At 37.8% G+C, this 21723-nt stretch overlaps 1 protein-coding gene across 2 annotated transcripts in view; it reads right to left on the bottom strand.

The window, feature by feature from the left end:
* LOC103705091 (long chain acyl-CoA synthetase 6, peroxisomal-like) overlaps positions 1-21723 on the bottom strand; it is a 28176-nt gene that overhangs the window by 2789 nt on the left and 3664 nt on the right. Inside the window, exons 2-19 of one of the 2 annotated variants that reach the window (XM_008788696.4) lie at positions 21331-21391; positions 20960-21037; positions 20586-20657; positions 20421-20502; positions 20139-20244; positions 19975-20051; positions 16419-16463; positions 16232-16318; positions 13734-13823; positions 13543-13622; positions 13244-13337; positions 11964-12052; positions 11777-11865; positions 7844-7973; positions 7601-7719; positions 3834-3957; positions 3661-3747; positions 19-122 (exon numbers count right to left, since the gene is read on the bottom strand). In XM_008788696.4, coding sequence (XP_008786918.2) covers positions 19-122; positions 3661-3747; positions 3834-3957; positions 7601-7719; positions 7844-7973; positions 11777-11865; positions 11964-12052; positions 13244-13337; positions 13543-13622; positions 13734-13823; positions 16232-16318; positions 16419-16463; positions 19975-20051; positions 20139-20244; positions 20421-20502; positions 20586-20657; positions 20960-21037; positions 21331-21391 — 1614 coding nt within the window. The remainder of the gene's footprint in view (positions 1-18; positions 123-3660; positions 3748-3833; positions 3958-7600; positions 7720-7843; positions 7974-11776; positions 11866-11963; positions 12053-13243; positions 13338-13542; positions 13623-13733; positions 13824-16231; positions 16319-16418; positions 16464-19974; positions 20052-20138; positions 20245-20420; positions 20503-20585; positions 20658-20959; positions 21038-21330; positions 21392-21723) is intronic. The other variant, XM_017842266.3, reaches the window with a different exon arrangement.

Genomic DNA, 21723 nt, shown 5'->3' with positions numbered 1-21723 from the left:
CAACATTCAGATGGTTACCATAAACAAAACACTGAGAAATGAAGTTGCACTTAGCATAAGCATTCTCGATCTTCTCAGGGGCTATGTACTCGCCCTGGGCCAACTTAAAGATATTCTTTTTCCTATCATAATTTCAAAAAGTGCAGATGTAGAGTATCAACCATAAAGTTTGTATACAGCATAGTAGCAAACTAACTAAAGATAAAGTAAATATCATATGCATGAAGACCAGCACAAAAACATACAAATATACACAAGCTCTGCATGTAGACATAAATAAAAGCACGCAGATACATACAAGGATGTGTACATATTTAGCCATGAATACATAAAGATATAGAAAATTCAAGAGATATACACGTAAGATAACAAAGAGTTTGAAAAGAGAAGTCCTGAATTTGTATTTTTGTACATTACCATACAATTTAATGTGGAAGCCTCAATTTTTTATGCCTACACACACCTGTCTATACATTAACAACAGCCTTCTGCCTCATATCTAGTCCTTCAAACTCCAGATGGCATGGAAACAAAATGCAAACAATTTTTACCTGCTACTGGAAATGGGTAAAGAAAACAATGCATGAGTCATATGCAGGACAAATATGTTAAAGAAAATGTCCCAGATGGTAGAAAGGAAGCTTAATGTCATTATTCTTTTTTTTTCTTCCCAAATGAACTTTTACAGTTTTCTTAGGTTGTTCTTTGTGACCACACTCCACTTATAGCAGTGATTTCATACCCCACGTTAAGTGTTATGTGACTAGCATACTACCTTTTTAGTGCCTTAAGTAATTAGAAGTTCAGACTATTTCTGGACAAGTTTAGGTAAAATCAGTGGATTTCATTTTTAAGATAATTTAAAAGATAAATCTCCTATTTAATGGAGCCAGGTCATATGAAAACTCAAATAAGGATTTGTTAGTTATTCTCCCTCTTTTACTTCCTCTTTCTCTTCATCTTTCTCTCTTTGTTTTCCTTTCATATTCTTTTTCTGCTCACTCCTTTCTGCTAACAGCAGCAAACCCCTCATCTTTCTTTCTTCTTTAGCTATTCTTCTTCCAGCCTTCTTTTCTACCTTTTCCCCTTTTCCTAACATCTTTAAGAAAGTAACCATCGCCTTCCATTTCTCTTTCTTCATTCAATGTTAACAGCAGACAACCCTTTCTCCTATTACTAACTCCACATACACTGCACTGCGTATGACTGCAAATTGATCTAAATAGATGCCACGGCAGTTGAAGCAATCACCTGAAGTCCAGTTAGGGATTAGCTAAAGGAGAGACAGACCACAGAATGGAACAATCTGTTGCATATATTGAAGCAGTAAAAACAATCCATGTTAGCTACCAGCAGAGTTTCTTTGTAATCTTGAGTGTCGTGAACGATTATGGAAGGTAAACTTTGGTTTAAAAAAAAAACTAATTTAATTTCCAACTATAAATCTTCATCACTGAGGTCCACAAGTCAGTGGCCTAGTCGACCAAGATGAAAGCTTCTATAGCGGCAATATCCTGACAGTGGATCCCTCCAAAGCCATTATAGACCACTATATGGAAATAACAACTGTAATTTGTCCAGTCAAACTTCTGAATGGATTTTCTGGGATAAAACAGGGCCTGTTATAATGGCTTTTTTTCTAGAAAAAGATTGGGCAAGCCAATTCAATGTTATACTGACCATTATCAGCCATTATAAAATGATATAGCATGATGATAGGAAAAATAATGGCATTATTTGCTTAAGACACTTTTCATTTTTAAAGGATATCTCTTGGAACTATTTAGCAGTATATATGTTTTTGAACTGGTAAAAATATGATTATTTTTTTCTGACGAATTAAGTTAAATGACAGCCATTTTTTATGCTGTATAATGACTGTTATAACAGACAATGGGTAAATAACAGATATTATTAAGCCCTCAAAATTTATAAGGGCCTGAAACCTATATAATGGCTGTTATAGCATTATTTTCCACTGGTACATTAAACCATGCCATAAACTTATCCCTGTAAATTAAACAGTCATCTCAAATGTGGATGAAACCTGTTAGGAGGCATGCAAACTATAAGGAAATTAGAAACGAAGAAGTTTGCATCGGTTTCCTCCTTTTCCTTGGCAGCTGTTGTCTGTTGGTGGTTTTTCTATTTCTTTTCTTTTTCCTAGTTTTAGCTTTTTCTCTCTGACAGGCTATCAATCTAATGTCCAATGTCTGGCCAGCATTCAAAGAGGTACCTACATAGTTGGGACCAGGTATCACGTTTTCAATATAAATGCGATTCCTAATAATAGGATCTGAAAATGCAGCTATTATCACAAGAAAGAAATTGACAAACAAGATGCCAGGATTAGCAAGTTGAGGTAAGTAGCTGAATTCAGCTACAGCTGAAGCAAGCTTGGCATTCAAATTTAAACTCGAACGGGGCCACCATGTGTTGGCTTTATAGTTCCACAAAATGAGGTTAAATTCTATAGATAAAGAATCCAGGTCCCAATCAACATTTCTTTCTTTTTTAAAAACGGATCAGAAAAATGTGTAAGAGAATAAACGTTGCTTATTTCAGAACAGTGAAGAAAAGTTGATTATAGCAAAATGCTGGACCATGGGTCATGCATCAAATACCAAAAGCAATTAGCAATAAAATGTATGTATTAAGAACTCTCTATGAGTAAATATCTGCTGGAGTCCTCTAAAACGATGGCATTAATAAATTAGGTCAGGCATTTGTCCTAGAATATTAGAATCGGTATCAGTTTCCTACCACAGCTTTGATAACAGCATCAACAACTGACATAGTTGAGGAATCATAAATTTGCTCCATCATGTTTTATATGCATAAACTTGTTTTCTAAAACCAACTTTGCTCACTCTTTTAAGAAGCCTTATAGAACAAGCACCAAACAAGCAAGAAGGATATATTAAGATGAAAAGAAATGACAAATCAGAGAAAACTACAAGAACAGAGTAAAGTTACTTGTCTTTTATCTGATAAAGGAGTGTAACAATATATCTCTACCCTGAAGAAACAAAATCGATGACTTTAGAACAGAAGAGATGGATCTGTAAAAAAGGGAAACTGTTGATTGTCCCTTATTTTAAGGTACTTGCCTCAAAATACTATGATTTTTTTTCTGTGCCAATAGCAGTTTTTGGGCAGTCTATTTTGCACACTCTAAGTAATTGTTAAAATTATTGTCAGGATGTTTTATCAAATGCTTCAGATAACATGTCATTTGCTTACATGAAGGCATTATTGTCAAATCACAACAAGATAAAAATTTATCTTCTATCAGACCAACAAGAGGAGAGAAATCAATAAATAGTGAACAGAAACCTTCTTCACCATGCATAAGACCTATAGGATGGTTTCATCATACCAAAATATCCTTCAGTGATGGAATTTTTTTACATATGCAATTTTTAATGTTTTTTTAAAAAATAAAACTAATTCAAATTCCATCACCACAGAAGACCGAGCCATCTGCCCAAGTTTTCCAATATGTGGTTATCATTTAGCCCATTGAGGCTGATAATATAATAAATGTGCATACTAAGAAATCTTTTTGCACATGAATATAAAGTAAGACAAGAAATGAAAAGGAATTCTGAGAGTTTTTCTATCTACTTAAGTTATCACAAATAAACTATGCAAGTCTACCTGTCTATGATCTTTAGACGTCCTCCGGGCAACCACATACCTATGTCTCCAGTATGCAGCCAGCCGTCTTCATCAATTACCTCTTTCCTGTCCAATTAGTTAAGCTTTTAATGAAACTAACTTTTATAGACTTTGTGCACAGATACGAGGATGAAATGGACCAATGTAATTACGTCTGAACATCATCTTTGTAATAGCCTTGAAAAATTATAGGACCCCTGACACAAATTTCTCCACGTGGATATGGTTGGTCATCAGATGTGTAGCTCATTTCAGGAACATCTACAAGTTTGATCTCTGGGAAATAAACAAAATCCAAAATAAGAAAAAGGACCCATACAAACTATCACAACAGCAGGAGCTCTAGGAATAAGATACCCTGAATTCATCATCTCTTAGTTTATCAGAAGCATCCAAAACTCAATAGTCAATACCATAAACAAACAACTATTTAAGTAAAATAATGTCAAGAAAAATAAAGTCACAGAAAAAAGCATGGTATACTGTAAAGCATTAGCATCACACTTGCAACTCATATAATCCAGGATACAATCTACAACTGGGCTTTGAAACTTGATGCAGAACTTATGATACACTTCATTGACAACACATGCATGCACTATAGTCTTACAAAATATACCTTAATCTTACAAAAAATAATTTTCTTATAATAAAAAAAATTCAGCAATTGAACTTTACATAGTACCAGTCTCCAAATATGATGTTTTGTACCCTAAAAACTAGCAATTTCCACTTTGCACAAGATTAGAGATGATGGGGACTCATATCCTAATAAAACATTTAAAAACACAACTTCTACATCTGAATCTCAAATTATGAAACACTCAAGTTACATTTTTTTGTGACAGCTTTCCCCTGTAAAAATACATGACTAAAGGAGACAACCTTACATCATTTCTGCCATGAACCGAGATTTGAAATCTTTTAAAACTCGAAGTGTGACCATCAAAGCCAATCAAAGTACCGAAATATTTAACATTCTCAAAAGAATCCATATGATCGAACTAATTTCAAGCAAATAAAATATATTATTATCAATATTTCTTAGATAAAATCCACTGAAAAAAAATAAACAGTCGAACATATAATACTGAACCTTCATAGACACAAGCAACAAAAAACAAAATGAGACATTGTCAACAATACATCCACAATCACAAAGTCTGAAAAGGAAACTGCAAAATGTTGAGTCCACTCCATTTAATAAGTCTCCCAGACCTCTCAATATTCACTCTAAGAAATTATATAATAAAAGAAATGAGCTACAAAGCTCCATAAGTAGACTCTTAGCATGATGAAAGAACCAAAGGGTGCACTTGAAAACCTATGACTTGAAAAAGATTTGCCATACCGGTCAATGTCGGTACATATACTGACCAATCCGTACCGGTACCAAATCAGTACGCAGTACGAAAGATATTCCGACACTCGGTATACCAAACTAGCTCCCATACTAAGTGTACCAAGTAACTACCAACACTGTAATAAAATGATACCGGCATGGTATGCTGTACCGGTCGGTACCGAGCATACCGTACCCGTACCGATGGATACCGATATCAATACGCCAATATCGGTACGCCTGGCGTACCGCATACCATACCGTACCGACACTCGGTACGCCTATACTAGTGCGGCACCGGTACGGAGTTCGGTACCGGTACGGCGAACCTTGGATACTGGTATAGGGTTCTGTACTGAGACGGCTAATCTTGCTTGAAACAAAACACATGATCACATTACACATCCTTCATGTTGAAAATTGGGCTTTATTGAGATAAAAGTATGGAACAAAATGACACAAAATAACCCCATGATATGGAGGAAGACTAAGAAAAACTAAATTTGAAACTTCCAAATTATAAGAATTGGATAAATATAAATATAAATATAATTATTTGACACACATTAAATAAGAAGTACAAGTGAAAAAAAAATTTGTGTTATAGTAACATCAACAATGTGAACTATCCTACTAAGTGAATATATAATTTTAAAATTAAAGTAAGACTCATGTAAGTCAAAATGTTAAGTTCTATTATGTATATGGTAAAAAATGAACATATTTAAAAAAACCTAAAACATATGAGAGGTAGCTATTAAATAAATATGACAAATAAAATATGATAAGCAAGAAAATTCCGTATGCTAACTGAAAAAAGCCAAAACAAGTAGCTAATAAAGTGTGTTTTATATACACAAACTTTGAAACAAAAAAGGATGGATATAGTTGTACTTTGGTAATATTTAAGCTTCTTGAATCACTTCACTTATATGCCATCACACAATATCAAATTACTCATACAGAATGATGAACCATGATTAATCACACATAGCAAATCTGAGAAAATGTAAAATTAGATGACTAATTAAAGTTATTCAAAAGAAAATGAATAACTTAAACATCGAAATTTATAAAAATAAATAAGGCTTACAATATTTAACAAATATGAGGATTCTAATTTTCAAAAAATGAAAGTTGAGAATTATCAAGTAAACAAGCAACATGAATTACATTAACCAACACTGTTCCCATATATCTGCACTACATAGCTTATCTTCCTTCCTCCCTAATGCCGTTAAAACATTCTTTTTCATTACCCACCAATCAATCGCCTTCTCACCTCCAGATGTAGAGCCATGATATATATGCAGTCTAAACCTGTACCCTCTTCTTCTCTTTCAAGCAAATCTGAAAACTAATTTTTTTAATATTGAGTTCAAATCTTAAAACCTGCATGGTCTAAATTCCAAAAGAAAACATATGAAAAGAATAAAAGAAAAAAAAAATCACTAGAAGTAAAATATTAAAAAAAAACCATTGATTCACCCCTTTTTAGATGCTCCTTTAACTTGATCAAAACTAATCCCTCCATTTTATTAGTTTTTTACCCCTATTTCGCTTAGCTCTAACATGGCCAATTATAAAGAGAAAATCCATAGGCATGCTCAGCCCAGGCGTTTGCAAAATTAAACAGCCCTGCCCATCAACCAATTTTTTAAAGGATCCTTTGTTCATTGTTATACCAACAACAGAACTTTAAGATATACCTTTTTCATTAAATATCCATCATTGTTTCAGCAAAATACGATATACAATTTAGTTTTTGTAGGCATATTGAATAACTTATTAGTTATAAATTATCTTAATATGATTTTGAAGCAAGCATGAAGCACAATCATTTTATTCTAAAACCAAAACTAAAATTTGTAATCCATTCCAAGAAATTAGCGTCCTAAATAATTCGCATTAATAGAATACAGCGTAAGGAAGCTCAGGTAACTTTTAAGCTAATTTCAATTTCTAAGACCTACACTCATATTGATAAAATAATTTGAACCATTTTGCATTTTCCATTCAACATTATTAAGAAACTTCATCTATTCTGATTTCATATAATTCTTTCATGTTGAACTCAAATAAATACTGTAATCCATCCCTTGTTTAGTTAACCAGCTCCCCCCCCCCCCCCCCCCAAAACACACACACACAAAAAAAAACACTGTAGTTTTTAAACTTGTTAGAAAAAAATATTACACTTTTCACACATGATCAGCTTTCTGGACTTATGCATGATCGATGCATTAAAATTTGTGTTATTTATGAGATGATGCCACTACAAACACATGAAGGGTCAGAATTCCAAAGTGGAAAAAACTAAAGGAATGAAATAGAAGATCTTCGAAAATGTTCCAGCTAATATGTTGCTATCCAAGCATCTTGGCAGTCCTTTTTACTTTGACTATTACTAAAATGCAGCCTAGCATAACATATTACTGGAGAATAATAATCAATGAAGAAAATATGCAGTTTAACACATTCAGAAGCAAAAAACTATCAGAAATGCATATAAGCTGGATTAGCAGCATTAGCTATAGCGTAATATTTTTTCCTTTCAATTCATGAAACGAAGCTCACCACAAGCAGGATTTGGAGAGCCAACATGACCAGTAAGCCTGTCACCTTCATCCATTGCACTTATGACACAGGCTGTCTCTGTCATTCCATAACCTTCTAAAATCATACCACCAAAACATCTGGAAGATTGCAAACCTTTTATTTCTAAGGAACAATCTACTAACTTTAAGTCATATAAGAAAGATTTGCTAATATATCGTTATATAAACAGATGAAAACTTGAGATATGGCGAATTAGCTTACATTCTCAAAAACTCTATGACATCTGGTGACACTGGAGAGGCACCTGAAGTCATAATCCGGACCCGTCCTCCAAGCTTCTCTTTTATTTTGTTAAAAACTAGTTTATCCCACATTGGATATGGATTCTTGCCTGAAGGTATAGAATGCAAGCATGACTTAATATGTAACAAAGAATCAGCGGACAAACGAAACTGAATGGTATATATAAAGAACGATTGAACACACATTCTAGAACTGACAAGTACTGGTTGTACAATTAATAGCTATGCTTTTGTTAGTCCTTCAAGATAAGGTGATGCACGACCATATTTTGAATAATATTTTACAAGGAAACCTACTGACCTGAAGGCATAAGGACAGCTCTAGGTTACCACCCATAAGCCCATCCAGCACACCTCCCACCCCCTCCCCCCAAACCAGCAACACACTAAATAAAAATAAAACTCTTCTTAAAAATATTAACAACTCAGTTCTCTGTCAATCGTTTCACTTCTGATTGGATTGTTATATGCAATATATAATACAATCTGATTGAGAACATATGTCATCAAGATTCGAGAGTACTAACAACAAAATCTTGCCTTACAGTTGAACCATCGATATCATAAAACCCAATATCCTGTGGTGATTTGTCATAGCAATAATTTGATTAAGACCACGGAGCTGCACCACTTTCTTGACAAGTATATTTAATCAGAAAGAGCTAGAGATATTTTTACATCGTTCTTGACTTGATTTCTTTTGCTGCAATCCACATACAACATGCTCGACCTTTGTCAAGTGTCAACCCCAAGGTTCGCCGAACACACTTCCCCACCGGAGCCAGGAAAGAAGAAGAGAACGAGAGAGTGAGCGGGGGAGGGAGGGAGGGAGAAGAGGAAAGGCCGCCTGCGGAGGTCCGCGGGAGGGTGGCGGAGAACAGGGAAGGCGCAGCGGAGCCCGCAGGGGCGCGGCAGAGGCCGCGGCTGCCTTTCCTGTTTCGAAAGAAACAGGGGACGGAGCCGCAGTTTTTTAATTTGAGGATTTTTAAGTGAAGTCGACAACGGATTTGCCAACTTCACTTACAAATTCCTAAATTTTTTCTGCGGCCGCATCCCCTGCAAAACAGGGGACGCAGCCGCGGCCTCGGCCTCCGACGCGCCCCCGCAAGCTCCGCAGCCCCCCATGGCCCTCCGTGGGAGGTGGAGGCCTCTCCTCCCTCCCTCTCTTCCCCGCTCTCTCTCTCTCCTTCTCTTCATCTTCCCCGGCTCCGGCTGGGTTTGGCCCGTACCGGTTTCCACTGCTCCGGCGTACCGGTTACAGGCCAGACCGGTCTGAACCGGCCAGTACGAGCCGATTTATCAAACCATGGTCAACCCATTTATTTAAATCAGGGTCAACGGAACCGTCCCGAACCAAGCGGTTTCGGCCATTCCAAGCCGTCTCGGCAGCTCACCGGAACGGTTCCGGTAGCGAAAACAAAAACTGTTGCCGGAGGCGGAAAAGGAAAAGAAAAGACAAAAAAAGAGAGTGAGTAGGGGAGGGAGGGAGAGGGAAAGGGAGAGGGAGAGGAAGGGAGGCCTGCGGAGGGACAGCAGGCGGAGGCCGCGACTGCTTTCCTGTTTCGTTTGAAACGGGGTCCAGCCACTAAAATTTTTTAAAATATTTAAGTGAAGTCGACAAGCGAGTCGGCAACGAAAACGAAAACCGTTGCCAGAGACGAAGAAGAAAAAGGAAAGAGAGGAAAAGAGAGAGCGAGCGGGGAAGGGAGGGAGGTCGGCGGAGGCCGTTCTTTTGTTTCGTTTGAAACAGAAGTCCGGCCGCGAAAAAATTTCAAGATTTTTGAGTGAAATTGGCAAATCGCTTGCTGACTTCACTTGAAAAACGCAAAATTTTTTAGTTGTCGGACCCCTGTTTCGAACGAAACAAGTGAACGGCCTCGGCCTCCACTGCTGCCTAGCTGCAGGCCTCTAACAGCCCTCAGCTGGCCTCCGCCGACCTCCCTCTCTCCGCCTTCTCTCTCTCTCTTTTCCTCTACTATTCGTCCTCTCCCCCACCTTTTCTACTGTGCGCGGGCCTGTACCAACTCGTCTAGTCGGGCTACTAGTACGGTGCCCGATACCGGTTCCATCAATGGTGATTTAAATGTTTATTGAGGTGCAGTACATTATGATAATAGTAGGTACATGTGAAATTTGGAGTATCTATGTCGGACATTTGAAAGAGTTACCAAAGCCGCCACTTTGCTAGGGCTTTATCTGTATGTGTATCCATAAGATTTACAATTTCATTAGGACTATCAATAAATATAAATAGGCATTGCTGCCCAAATATTCTACATCCTAGACATATAATGTCAAGCTTCTCTTTGTCCTACCTTTGGTATCCAAGTCCTAGATAGAAAATACAAATCTAACCTTGAATCCTATTATAGGATCAACATCCATCTAGTGTGGAGTTGTTTTAAGGTCTGTTGCAGGCTAACTATGAATTATTTGGATATATGCATTCTAAAAACCTTGTAAGGACTATGTAGTTAGGTTGTCAATTTCCAGCCACGATGGATCTTCGATGAACGCAAGCATTTTGATTTGTAATATAACCTCAAATTAATGCATGGTTTCCACTATGAGGATCCAAAAGGTGGATGCACATCAATACTTGTCATTGGTTGAGATGGATTTGATCGCAATACAAGGTCCAGATGGTCCGACTTGGGGCTGGTTCAAATAAGAAAAATTAAAACCAAAATAGGGGTACTGACTATTGAGCTGCCTGGGGCCATATAGGGTTGGTAGATGCTCATGAAATCCAACTCGCCAACCCACAGTATGTAGCTGCATGGAGAGTTGGTCATTTATACTCTTCTCTTCGGACACAGCCTTCGATAAGGTTGGCCTCGAGCCCAAGGATTTTGGCCTTTAGAACCTTGTGTAAGTTAGAAAACCTCATCAATATGGATCTTGCAACCACTAGAGAGGAAGTCTCCTCTTCAAAATGTTACAGAAGTCTTAATCATCTGGGGCATAAGTTAGAATTCTGCTAATGTATCAGGTTTTAGCAATTGGTAAGTAGTGTATCAAAAAACATCATCTATTTAAAAAAATAATTTAGCATTATAAGATACTTTTATTTGCACAAATAAAGCAGAATACGTTCTGTCCAAGCTATAAAGGAATGAAAATCTCAATCTGTTTTCATGAACTAATGAGAAGCTGAAGAGAATGAAGTCAAAACCAAAAATTGAGCTATGTGGTCTAATTTCTATGACAAAGTAGCCAGGCATGAGTTGGTAATAACAAATCCAAGAACGATGACAAACAAGAATCCCCAGAAGAATCCAAAGATGACCTTGGGCAATAAACTTTCAAAAACTTATTCCTCATGGCTGCACCTCTGGATCATTAGTAATAACCAACACTAGGCCAAGACTTGGAGCCTGTCATTATTTCTATTGCACGCTTTAGTTCAATATAGCTTTTCGTAAATCACATACGGGGCTTATGCTCGTTTGCTTGACCAAGCCATTATTGCTTAATCAAACTTCATTTGCAATAGCTTCTTTAGTTCAAAAGTTACATTTTCATGGGCAGTACAATTTCTTACCCAGTTTGTCCGCACATGCACATGCCCTTGTCCTCGTGTTGTGTGCATTAATACATGCATATCCATGTATAAACACATTTATAAGCGTGTGCAAATGCATGTATATGTTGTTCGCATGTATTAATGCATTTACAAATGTCTGTCTGTAGTATGTGTGTAGACAGACAGACATGTAGATGGATATATTGATGTATACGCATGTGAGAGTGCGACCATTTTTAGCAAAGCTTAAGACAGTGTTTGTCATCTCAGATGTTGTATTGTAGTGTTTTATTGTATTAGCAACAAGATATACAAGGGATTTGATCTAATATGGAACCAAACCAACTTCTTTCTTACACATCTTACCATTTGCTATTGCTTGCTTCTTGGCATTGTAGGCAGCATTGAATAATCTCTCCCTTAGACCCCCAGATGTCTTTACAGCATTTATAATTCTGTAGTAAATTATAAGCTACAAATTAATACAAAGGTAAACGACTCTTGAAAGTAGTGCCACAATTAAATGAAATGCAGCACACAACCATCAGATTACCCAGCATATATCCTGTTGTACAATCGAGGAACACTGGAAAATATTGTGGGTCTCAGAGCTGCAATGTCATCCATTAATTTCAAATTGTCCTGGAAGCAGATGACGAAGATTAATAGATAAGACAAATTCAACAAAATATAGTGTGTATCTACATACATATGTATACGTGCATGTACATGTCTGCATGTGTGTACATATGAATTTCTAAAATATCACATGGCAAAGTGATGAGGCGGGAAAATAGTAATGCTTATTAACTGTGCAGTACACAAACCTAAATTGAACTTAAACAATATTGCTAGCATCATGGTACGCCATATCGTACCGAACCGAGCAGTACGGAGAGTATCGTACCAACACTCGATATGCCGAACCAGCCTCCGTATTGGGCGTAATGACACAGTGACTGGGTGGCACCAGTATAGGGCCCGATACCGAGACAGTATACCTTAGCAGTATTCTTGATTTATAATATTATATTTTACTAGACAAAGTACTAAAAAAATATCATGGTTGGAATCTCGGTCATAGGCCTCAGAGTGACACTATCAAAGTTTAACTTGATATCTATGGTAAAACAGTTTCAGCATGCGGGTTCAAAAAATAGTCATTACTAAGCTCTTCCTGACAAAAGAATATTTTAGGTAAACTAAAGTATCAGCTTATTTAATGGTTTTCATCAAACAAAATTCTTGAAATCTCAGTTCAGGTGGGTATAGGTTCAGTCAAATGTATTACCAGTAGCAATAGCAGGTGTCAGGAAGAGGAAGCAAGTTAGTTCTGCAACAGCATGTGGAACCAAAAATATAAGGCCTTTGTTTGCAAGCATGACATATCTTTCTTTATTTTTCGAAAAAATAGATATCATGCATCTTAGCCCTCACAAGAGGACAGAATAGTAACGAGTAGTCTGATATCGAAGGCCAAAATCAAGGTGCTGTATTGGAAAGATGTGCAAGTAAATTTCAATTTTCTTCTTGTGCTCATTGCATATGATCAAGATGATTTATTTAAGGGGTATAACTCAGCATATCTACATATCCATTTAGGAATACATATTACTCTATTAGAGGTGCAATCATATGGTAATGTTACATCTAACTGTCTACCTTGCATGAGCCCACAACTTTTTCTTGATCTATACGACTAGCATCATCCATGCTAGAGAGACACATACAAGATATGCATGACAGCGTTCAACAAGTTTATAAATACTTTACAGAGCTTTAGAAACAATGTGAAACAACTTGAAATAGATGAAGAGTCATAAAGTTTTATACCCCTTGATAGAAACCAACTGCAGCCCCAAAATGTGCCAATGAGATTTGGCTGGCCCGCTCATATATGTGTGCCAAAGGAAGATAAGATATATAGCTACAGAAAATCAATAGAACACTTCAAAGATGTATTCATGAGAGGCAAACTGGTGCAACAAAAAGATTAATTCAAAAAACTCAGTAAAGAAAATAAAAGATCAAAAAAGCTCACATATCTGAAGGATAGAATTTGAGACTTAGTGCAATGAAAATATTAATTCAAAAAAGCTCAGTAAAGAGAATAAAAGATCAAAAAAGCTCACATATCTGAAGGACAGAATTTGATACTTAGGCTAGCTCCAGCAACATTTGCAATCAAGTTCTCATGAGCCAATACAGCTCCCTGAAGATCAAAGCTTCTCCAATTTCAATCAACCAACAAACAAAGGAAAAACAAACAAAACAACTAATTTGGAGTGCCACAAAAACTCGCCGAAATGTGATTTACCAATACCTTTGGTGTGCCTGTTGTACCACTTGTATAGCATATGGTTGCAACATCTTCAGGTTTAGGAGGGCGAAATGGTTGAAGATTGCAATGACCCTAAAAATTGCAGCCAAATCCCACAGGTCAGAGGAAAGCAACTAGAGATATTAAATAACTGCAGATGGAATAAATAATAGAAAAGTATATTCTAAGAAAAGGCAAAAGCTGAAAATATCTCCAATTCTCCATGCATTAACATGTATTCAAACATTCCAAAAAGGTCCTAAAGAGGCAGCACAACACCAATTACTAATATCCAGCCATGCAAATGGCACATAACTAAGTGTGATGACTAGTCCAATAAGCAGAGAATAGGCATAATGAAAACACATTTTAACTAAAAAAAGGGCTTGCTTGTGATACTAAGGGTGACATGCTATCGATATTGAAATTAGGCCCAGCCCTACCAGTACAATACAGAGATGGCTAACATGTACTTCCTTCCAGGCTTGAAAATGGGTTGGATCCATGGTATGCTGTACCGATCGGTACAGGTCGGTACCGAGCGTACCGTACCCGTACCGATGGATACCGGCATCGATACGCCAGTGTCGGTACGCCTGACGTACCGCATACCGTACCGTACCGACATTCGGTACGCTTATGCTAGTGCGGCACCGGTACGGGGTTCGGTACCGGTACGGCGAACCTTGGTTGGATCAACCTAGTCCAACCTGATTAGGCCCAGCCCACCCAGTTTTTTAGACCCCTGGATCAGGTGGGACTGAAATATGACCCACTTGAAATACTGGATTTGGTGTGGATCACATTTTTCCTGGTAGGCCTATATACCAACTAGGTCTAGAATGGGTCAAGCAACAGATGACCAGATCCAACCAATCCCACTCAATTGAAAAGCCCATGAGTTTGAAATCTGTAACCCCTCCATCACTCACCCCATTGCCTTATTTCAGTCTGTACTTAGGGTACTAAAGACTATTTATTTGTGGGTTGAAGGATCAATTGAGTTTGAACAGTTCCCATGTTAAGGACATTAGTGGTAGCATTCCAATCTAGCACCTTTTATTTATTATTAACACTCATTCTAGACATAGAAAGAATAGTGTGCTAATCCTGGATTGGACCTAACCGAATCCCAACCCTACTGGACTAGAACTCAAATGCACTGAGTTGGGTTTGGCTCTTCATTGACCCGATCAGGCTTGAATGACGTGATGGATCTAAAAAAAATTCTGCAGGTCCAATCAAACTGGTCAATGAATTGGGTCCAAGTCCAAAATCCTGACCCTAAATAAAAGAAATCAGGTCTGAGTCATGCTTGACCTGGTCCAAATGAGCCTGTTTGTAGGTCTACGACCAACTTTCATTATATCCCCTTGAATCCTTCCAACCTCATTTTACACTACATCAAATTTCATATTTTGCATGCAAAAACACAAAAGAACGCTTCCATTCCATATCAGGTTACAATCTTCAATTTTCTCTATCATTTTCATAAAAATAAGAAAATATAAACATCAAATTTTTTGAACAATTCATGTTAAAACCTAGTGGAACTATGTTTACATGTTAGCACAAGCTTTAACTAGAGATCTAGTGATCTTGTGCAAAACTCTCAACTTTTACCTTTAATTTTTGCAGAAGGAAAAAAGGAAGAAAGAAAATGTTAAAAAACTCAACCAAAATCGTGGACCTAAACATGCAAAACCAATGTGTAAATGCATACTTAATTAAGAACTCAAAATAAAAACAAAGTGTATGCAAGTTTTCCAAGCAAAGTCTCTTCACTCTCAATCTGATTTCTTATCTAAAGAGATCCTAAATCTGCCAATCGTGGAGCTTGTCTCACCTCTCCTTTCCAACAAAAGAAAAAAAAAACTTGAAACAATTAGAATTATAATGTCTTTAGGTTTTGTCGTCACCACAACCAAATGTAGTCTGACATATGTCACATGGACTCAAGTACAAATGTTGGGCATCAATGGGTGTCCATGTGTTGGATTCTTCTAATCTTTAACAATTTCTATTTGGATCCATACATCAGCCATACTCATATCAATGCCTAAATGTCAGGTGCAGGTAGTTTGAGGAAAATCAAAGAGCTTGGTAACATAAGATCTGACATGTCTGAAACAGTTTGTTCTCCTCAAAAGGTGGAGGGAGGATTGACATTACGTTGACAGTGAACCACAAAAAAGACATGTCAAATTATGACGAAATATATTTAAATTGGCGACCTTAAATAGAAATTTCAATGAATGAGGATCCATAAATCTGAACCCAGATAGTTGGGATAAGATTTGATGGTTATGGTAGTAATAAAATACTTGTTGAATTATATATCTTACAATTTCAAAAAGCAATTTTTCTGAAGTTGAGTAAGTTTGGAAAATGACTCCTTTATATTTTGATTGCAGACTTGATTCTATCCATGCTATTCATCATAAATAGCTGTGGGAGAGCAATGAATATTGGATAAGCTTCAGAATATTTTGAAGACTTACTTGATTGTGTAGTTTTGAGTAAGTAATAATCTCCACTCCAGTTGTTGAAGGAACTGATGGCATGCTTTCATCAATCCCGCCTACTACCTAGATAGTGAACAAAAAATAGAAACTGAAAATTTTGGAGCCAACAAATCCCTATCGATCGGTATAGACAAGCAACCATAAATGCTGTGAGTCTTCTTACCACTATCAGACGTACACAATGAATCTGAGATACGAAACTTAATAACTGCAAAACAGACCAAGTAACATAAGAGAAGCATCACCAATAGGGCCTTAATAATGATGTGAGGATTTTAATGTATATACAATCTAAAGGAAAACAAAGCAACATGTAAAATAAATATAGAACTTGTTAAAAATTATAGCATGTATTTCAAAAATAGTGCAGAACTCATTACAAAACAGTACACAATAATTCAAAAATTTGTACATGTCAGTTTCAGCTTATACAAAAATATCAATATCATAAACTTAGTAACTTACAACACTGCTTATGCAATCCTCCTCTATTAGTTGCAATGTACATTCTTAACCATAACTTCTGTTAAAATGCTCGATATTGCAGTTTTTAGATAACAAGACAGCCTGAAGTTTCGGCTGAAACTGAAACCAAAAGGTTTCATTTCAGCATGTTGGTTGAAATTTTTCTAAGCTGCCTTATGTAAAACAAATTTGTTATACATATAGCCAAGGCCTGCTGTACCGGTACCGGTTAGAGGTGGGCATTGGGCCGGGCCGCCCATGGCCCGGCACGAAGCGGGCCGTGCCAGGCACGGCCCGCTTGCTACAGTACCGGGCCGTGCTAGGCACGGCTCATGAAAGGGGGCCGGGCTGGGTTAAAGATTTCTGGCCCACGGGCCGAGCCCGGCACGGCCCATAAGGGCTTGGGTTGGCACGATTCGTGGGAGGAAAGGGGTATTTATAGGACTCCAATTTTTTTCCCAAAATACCCTTCAAATTAGCCGTTTTATGGCTGTTGGGAGGGGCAAAATGGGTAAAAAGCCACAAATAGCCGTTATGGGCCAAAAAAATAGCTGTTATGGGCCACCCATAACGGCTATTTTTTTTGGACAGATGGGCCGTGCCTGGCACGGCCAGTCTCGTGCCTGGCATGGCCCGTCTTGTGCCTAGCACGGCCCGCCACCCCACGGGCCTAGGGTCGTGCCGGGCTTAGCCTTTAGGTTAAGCGGGCCGTGCCTGTTTAGTAACAGGCCGGGCCAGGCACGGCCCATTTGGTCTATGGCCCGGTGGGCCTAGGCCGGGCCCGGCACGGCCCAATGCCCATTTCTAGTACCGGTAGGCGTACCAGTCGTCTACCAAACCGGTACGGTTCGGTTCGTACCAGAACCGAATTGGTACGAACCGGATAAGCTCTTTTTTTATCTTACAGTTTTCACGTCCGCGCGCGGACTCTTTTTTTTATCTTACGGTTTTCGCGTCCGCACGCGAGCGTCCGCACGCGGACGCATGGGATAAATGCCACAGAGTAGCATTAATGAGCCCGCATGGGCGCGCAGGCTGGAGAAACACGCAGACAGGGGAAATGCCCTCAGTGCGGGGAATCGCGCGCAGACATGGTTCCCCAGTGCGCGAAACCGCACGCAGGCGGAAAATCGCGTGCCCGCACATGGGCATGCGGCGCTCTGCTCGAGCGCATGGCCGAAAGGGCCACGCACGCTTTTCCAAAAAAAAGTACCGATGCGAATCGGCCGGTTCGCACCGGTACACAACCGATATGCATGCGTACCGGTCGAGATCGGTTCGAAAACAGCTGGAACTGGTTTCCACGCTGTCCGGATACCAGTTTCAGGCCGGACCGGTCTGTACCGGGCCGAACCGGCCGGTATGGTCCAGTTTGGCAAACCATGCATATGGCAATATGCAAAGCTATTTTTCATTCCTTCATTCTTTTAAATTCTCAAATTCATTTTTTCAAGATTAAACTTCAAAAATGGTACGTTTTGAGAAGAAAAATGTTTTGGTATTGGGCTCACAAGTAATTTAGAGAAACAAATGTATCAGTAGACTTGGCTACCCTAAAGCTTAAACTTCATAGTCATTTAGATTGTATCAAAGTTCAAAATACTGAGGATTGATGCTGTATCAAAAAAAAAAGTGGATACAACACATGCCGATGAAGGATAATACTAACAAAGGGTATTAACAGATACACCCCAAACACCCTTGGTAGAGACTTTCTTGGCCTCCAAACTTTGTTTTATGTTTTTATCATGTTTTCTAGTCTAAATACTGTGTTTTCACAAGAAAAGATAGGAGTATCGAGTTAAATGCCATAATCAAGGTTTTCTGTGTGTTTAACATGCATAAATATCACATAACATCATGTAACCTGTAATCTAAAATATATTTAAAAGATATACAAGTTAAAATTAGTGATTGGAATAAAAATAAATAAAGAAACAATCTATCTATAACATCATTTAACAGATATTAGCATCTGCAAGCCAAAATCATACAAAGTAGATTAAAAATAGTGAGGCCAACTCACTATAAATGGTTAAATGTCTAGGTCAACAGCCTTTGTTTGCTTTAGAACTTTGCAATCAAGATATTTTGCATGATGAGCATCATCTTCTCACACCTTTCTTGCCTTTTAAGCTGTTTCAGCCTCTCAAGGTTCAGCAGACTTGAGTAATATTGTGACATCTCAAATTTACAACAATCTTTTAGGGTCCAAATTACCCACCAACTGCTTTGCCCTACCACTTAGAACTTTATCTATGTACCAACTAATTCACCCCAGTGGACATCATTAATTCAGTCTACTTTGTCAATCCCCTTCATCGACCTAATGAGTCAGCTTCCACCAATAGCATACCTTCATCACCTTTGAAACTTGCACAGTTAAAAACATGCTTTGTGTAGCTCTCATAGAAGCTGCCTCTTTTCAAATGCTGGGCATACACTGTTGCACATCATAACTTCACGATTACATTCATTAACCTTGTCCTGATGCACGTGACTTCTTATAAGCGGTTGTGAGCCATCAAGTATCATCACACCTACTGCTTTAGTCTCAGTGCCTTGGCACTTCTTGTCCAGTAATCCTCTAATCCATGCTATCATCCAGACACCATCATTTCTTTCATATCCATTTAACCAAGGTAGCATGACCTTATGGTCAGCTATCATAGGCAATTTCCATATGAACACATGATTCTATAACTTTAAATGTCCTGCAATTTCCATATGGTACCAACTGGTAAGGCAAATCTTACTTATGAGAAATGGCTTGATGCCAAAATAACTGGTCTAAGAGATTGCCAAGCTCTAATTGTATAACATGGTTATGGGCCATACATACAAAAACAAAGTTTATAATCATTTTCCAAAATGACTCCAATTACAGATGATTTTGAAGAAAAGGTTAAATGAACTGCCAGCTCAAGTCTTTCTCCCTTACAAGTTTATGTCCAACTTACATATTCATGATGATGATTTACATAGTTTTTGGCTATTTGCACCTTGATTGGAAATCTAATACTAGATATTTCAGCACTAGGAAAAAAAACAGCTCATAAATCCATTCTTTTCTAACTCTAAATTAAGAGCCCATATGAGCATAGCCTAAACACATGACAAGCATCAATATTTTAAGTAAATAATGTTCTAATGGAAATACTGCAAGCAACTTTGCTAACTGTTACTCAACAAGCCTAAGCATGCCTTAAATATCCGAGAAAATAAATAGGGCAAAGATGAGGATTGGAACTCACAGTGCTTAGTGTTTGTGGTACACAAAAAATAACCTGTACAGCAGCATGATTCACAATATACTGAACAGCATCTGGTCCTGAAGAAATTATAATGCCCACACTCATTGTCACAGCAAGCATACATGTAATAGGTAATTTATATTATTCACCAAACAAAACCATACCAAGGGTATCATAAAGTGGCACAGATATGTAAGAGTATGCTGAGCAAGCATGGTCCACAATAATCCATTCTGGTCTGTTGATAAAATATAGTCCAACAGATGCACCCTGCTCCAAAAAAAAACAATTAAGACAATTCATTTAAGAGTGATTAGATGTGCTATAGTTAACATTTTAGTAGAAATGCCTTTGACAGCTTGATATTATATAGCTACTAATAAGACAAGTGTGAAGATCCATGAAATTGGCATATGCTTCTAGATTATGGAATCTAAATGACTCACTTTGGGTATACCATGATATACTAGGCCGGAACCTATTGCTGACCTTGAAGTACCAGCTTCTCCATAGGTCATCCATTTGTACCTTCAAAGATAGAGAATTTAAAGAATAAACCAAACGACATAAAGTTGGCACAAAGAAAAAGCAAGAAAATTAAAAATACTCACTCTCCAACCGTTCCATCTACACGAACCCTTGTCCCCAAATACTTGTAATCTCGAAAAGTTTCAACTGCATACCTAATATTAGGAAAAAAACATCATCTGACCAAAAAAAGAACATCCTTTTGTCCACAAAGTTCATCTCTGCTCATCAATGATAAATGTGATGAAGCTATAAAGATTATGATAAAAATACTTACTCAATTTACATTATTGAAATGATTTGAGAAGCGAAGCAAAATACACACACATACATATACAAGAGTTTAAAGGATTATTGGAATGTCAACTGATAGATTAGTTGGGAAATCTCTAAGAACTTTGCAGGAGCTTGGAGTTAATATCTTGCTTAGAAAGCCTGGAATGTAAAAGATGCTTACTCAAAGTTATCATGTAATGTTCCAATATCAGGATGCTCTGAGAATCTAGTCACTAGCTTCAAAGGTGAGCGTGCAGATCTGCCAAGGTGGAACAAATTTTAGACAGAAGCTACAAGATAATGTGTCATTGAATAAATCAAGATTTTAAATCTCGTGCGACAGGGTTGTCCCAAATTTTCCATGGGATGGGACATGCCGCCATCCCGCCCTGTCCCAACACTTGGGACAAGGGATGTCCGAAGATGTGCCGATCGGGACGCTAGGACAATGGTGAGATGGTCTTGTCCCGACATATGGGATGGTACCCCATCCCGGTATCCCGCGGGACATGCTGCCGGAACTTGAATCTTTGGAATAAATAACTACCATACCTGTATACATTCCACTTCCCAGTTTGCAACTTTTCAGGAAGAACAACACTGTAGCCCTGCTCTGCACCGAGTTGAACAATCAAAAATATTCTCCATGCTAAATTGTGAAAGCATGATTAATTGAAACTTTAAGAGAATAGAGGCCGGGGACCCCACTTATTACATGTTATAACAATAAGCCACATAAAGTTGGAGTTGGTGCCTGAACAAGATCATGATTTCATGTGTGAGATACCATATGAGACATTGATGATACATAATTATTTCCTTTTGCATGCACATAGGTGTTACTTGTGTTGGAATGAGATGTTTGGCATTGTATAAGATACTTAAGATCCATAGAGATTGTAAGGAACCAAGTTGGAGGTTGAGGGCCGTAGAGGGAGAATTGAG

This window comes from Phoenix dactylifera, chromosome 12 (assembly GCF_009389715.1).
Source record: "Phoenix dactylifera cultivar Barhee BC4 chromosome 12, palm_55x_up_171113_PBpolish2nd_filt_p, whole genome shotgun sequence".
NCBI lineage: Eukaryota > Viridiplantae > Streptophyta > Magnoliopsida > Arecales > Arecaceae > Phoenix > Phoenix dactylifera.
Note: the sequence above shows the minus strand (reverse complement) of the source record. Positions and strands in the feature narration are given on the sequence as shown.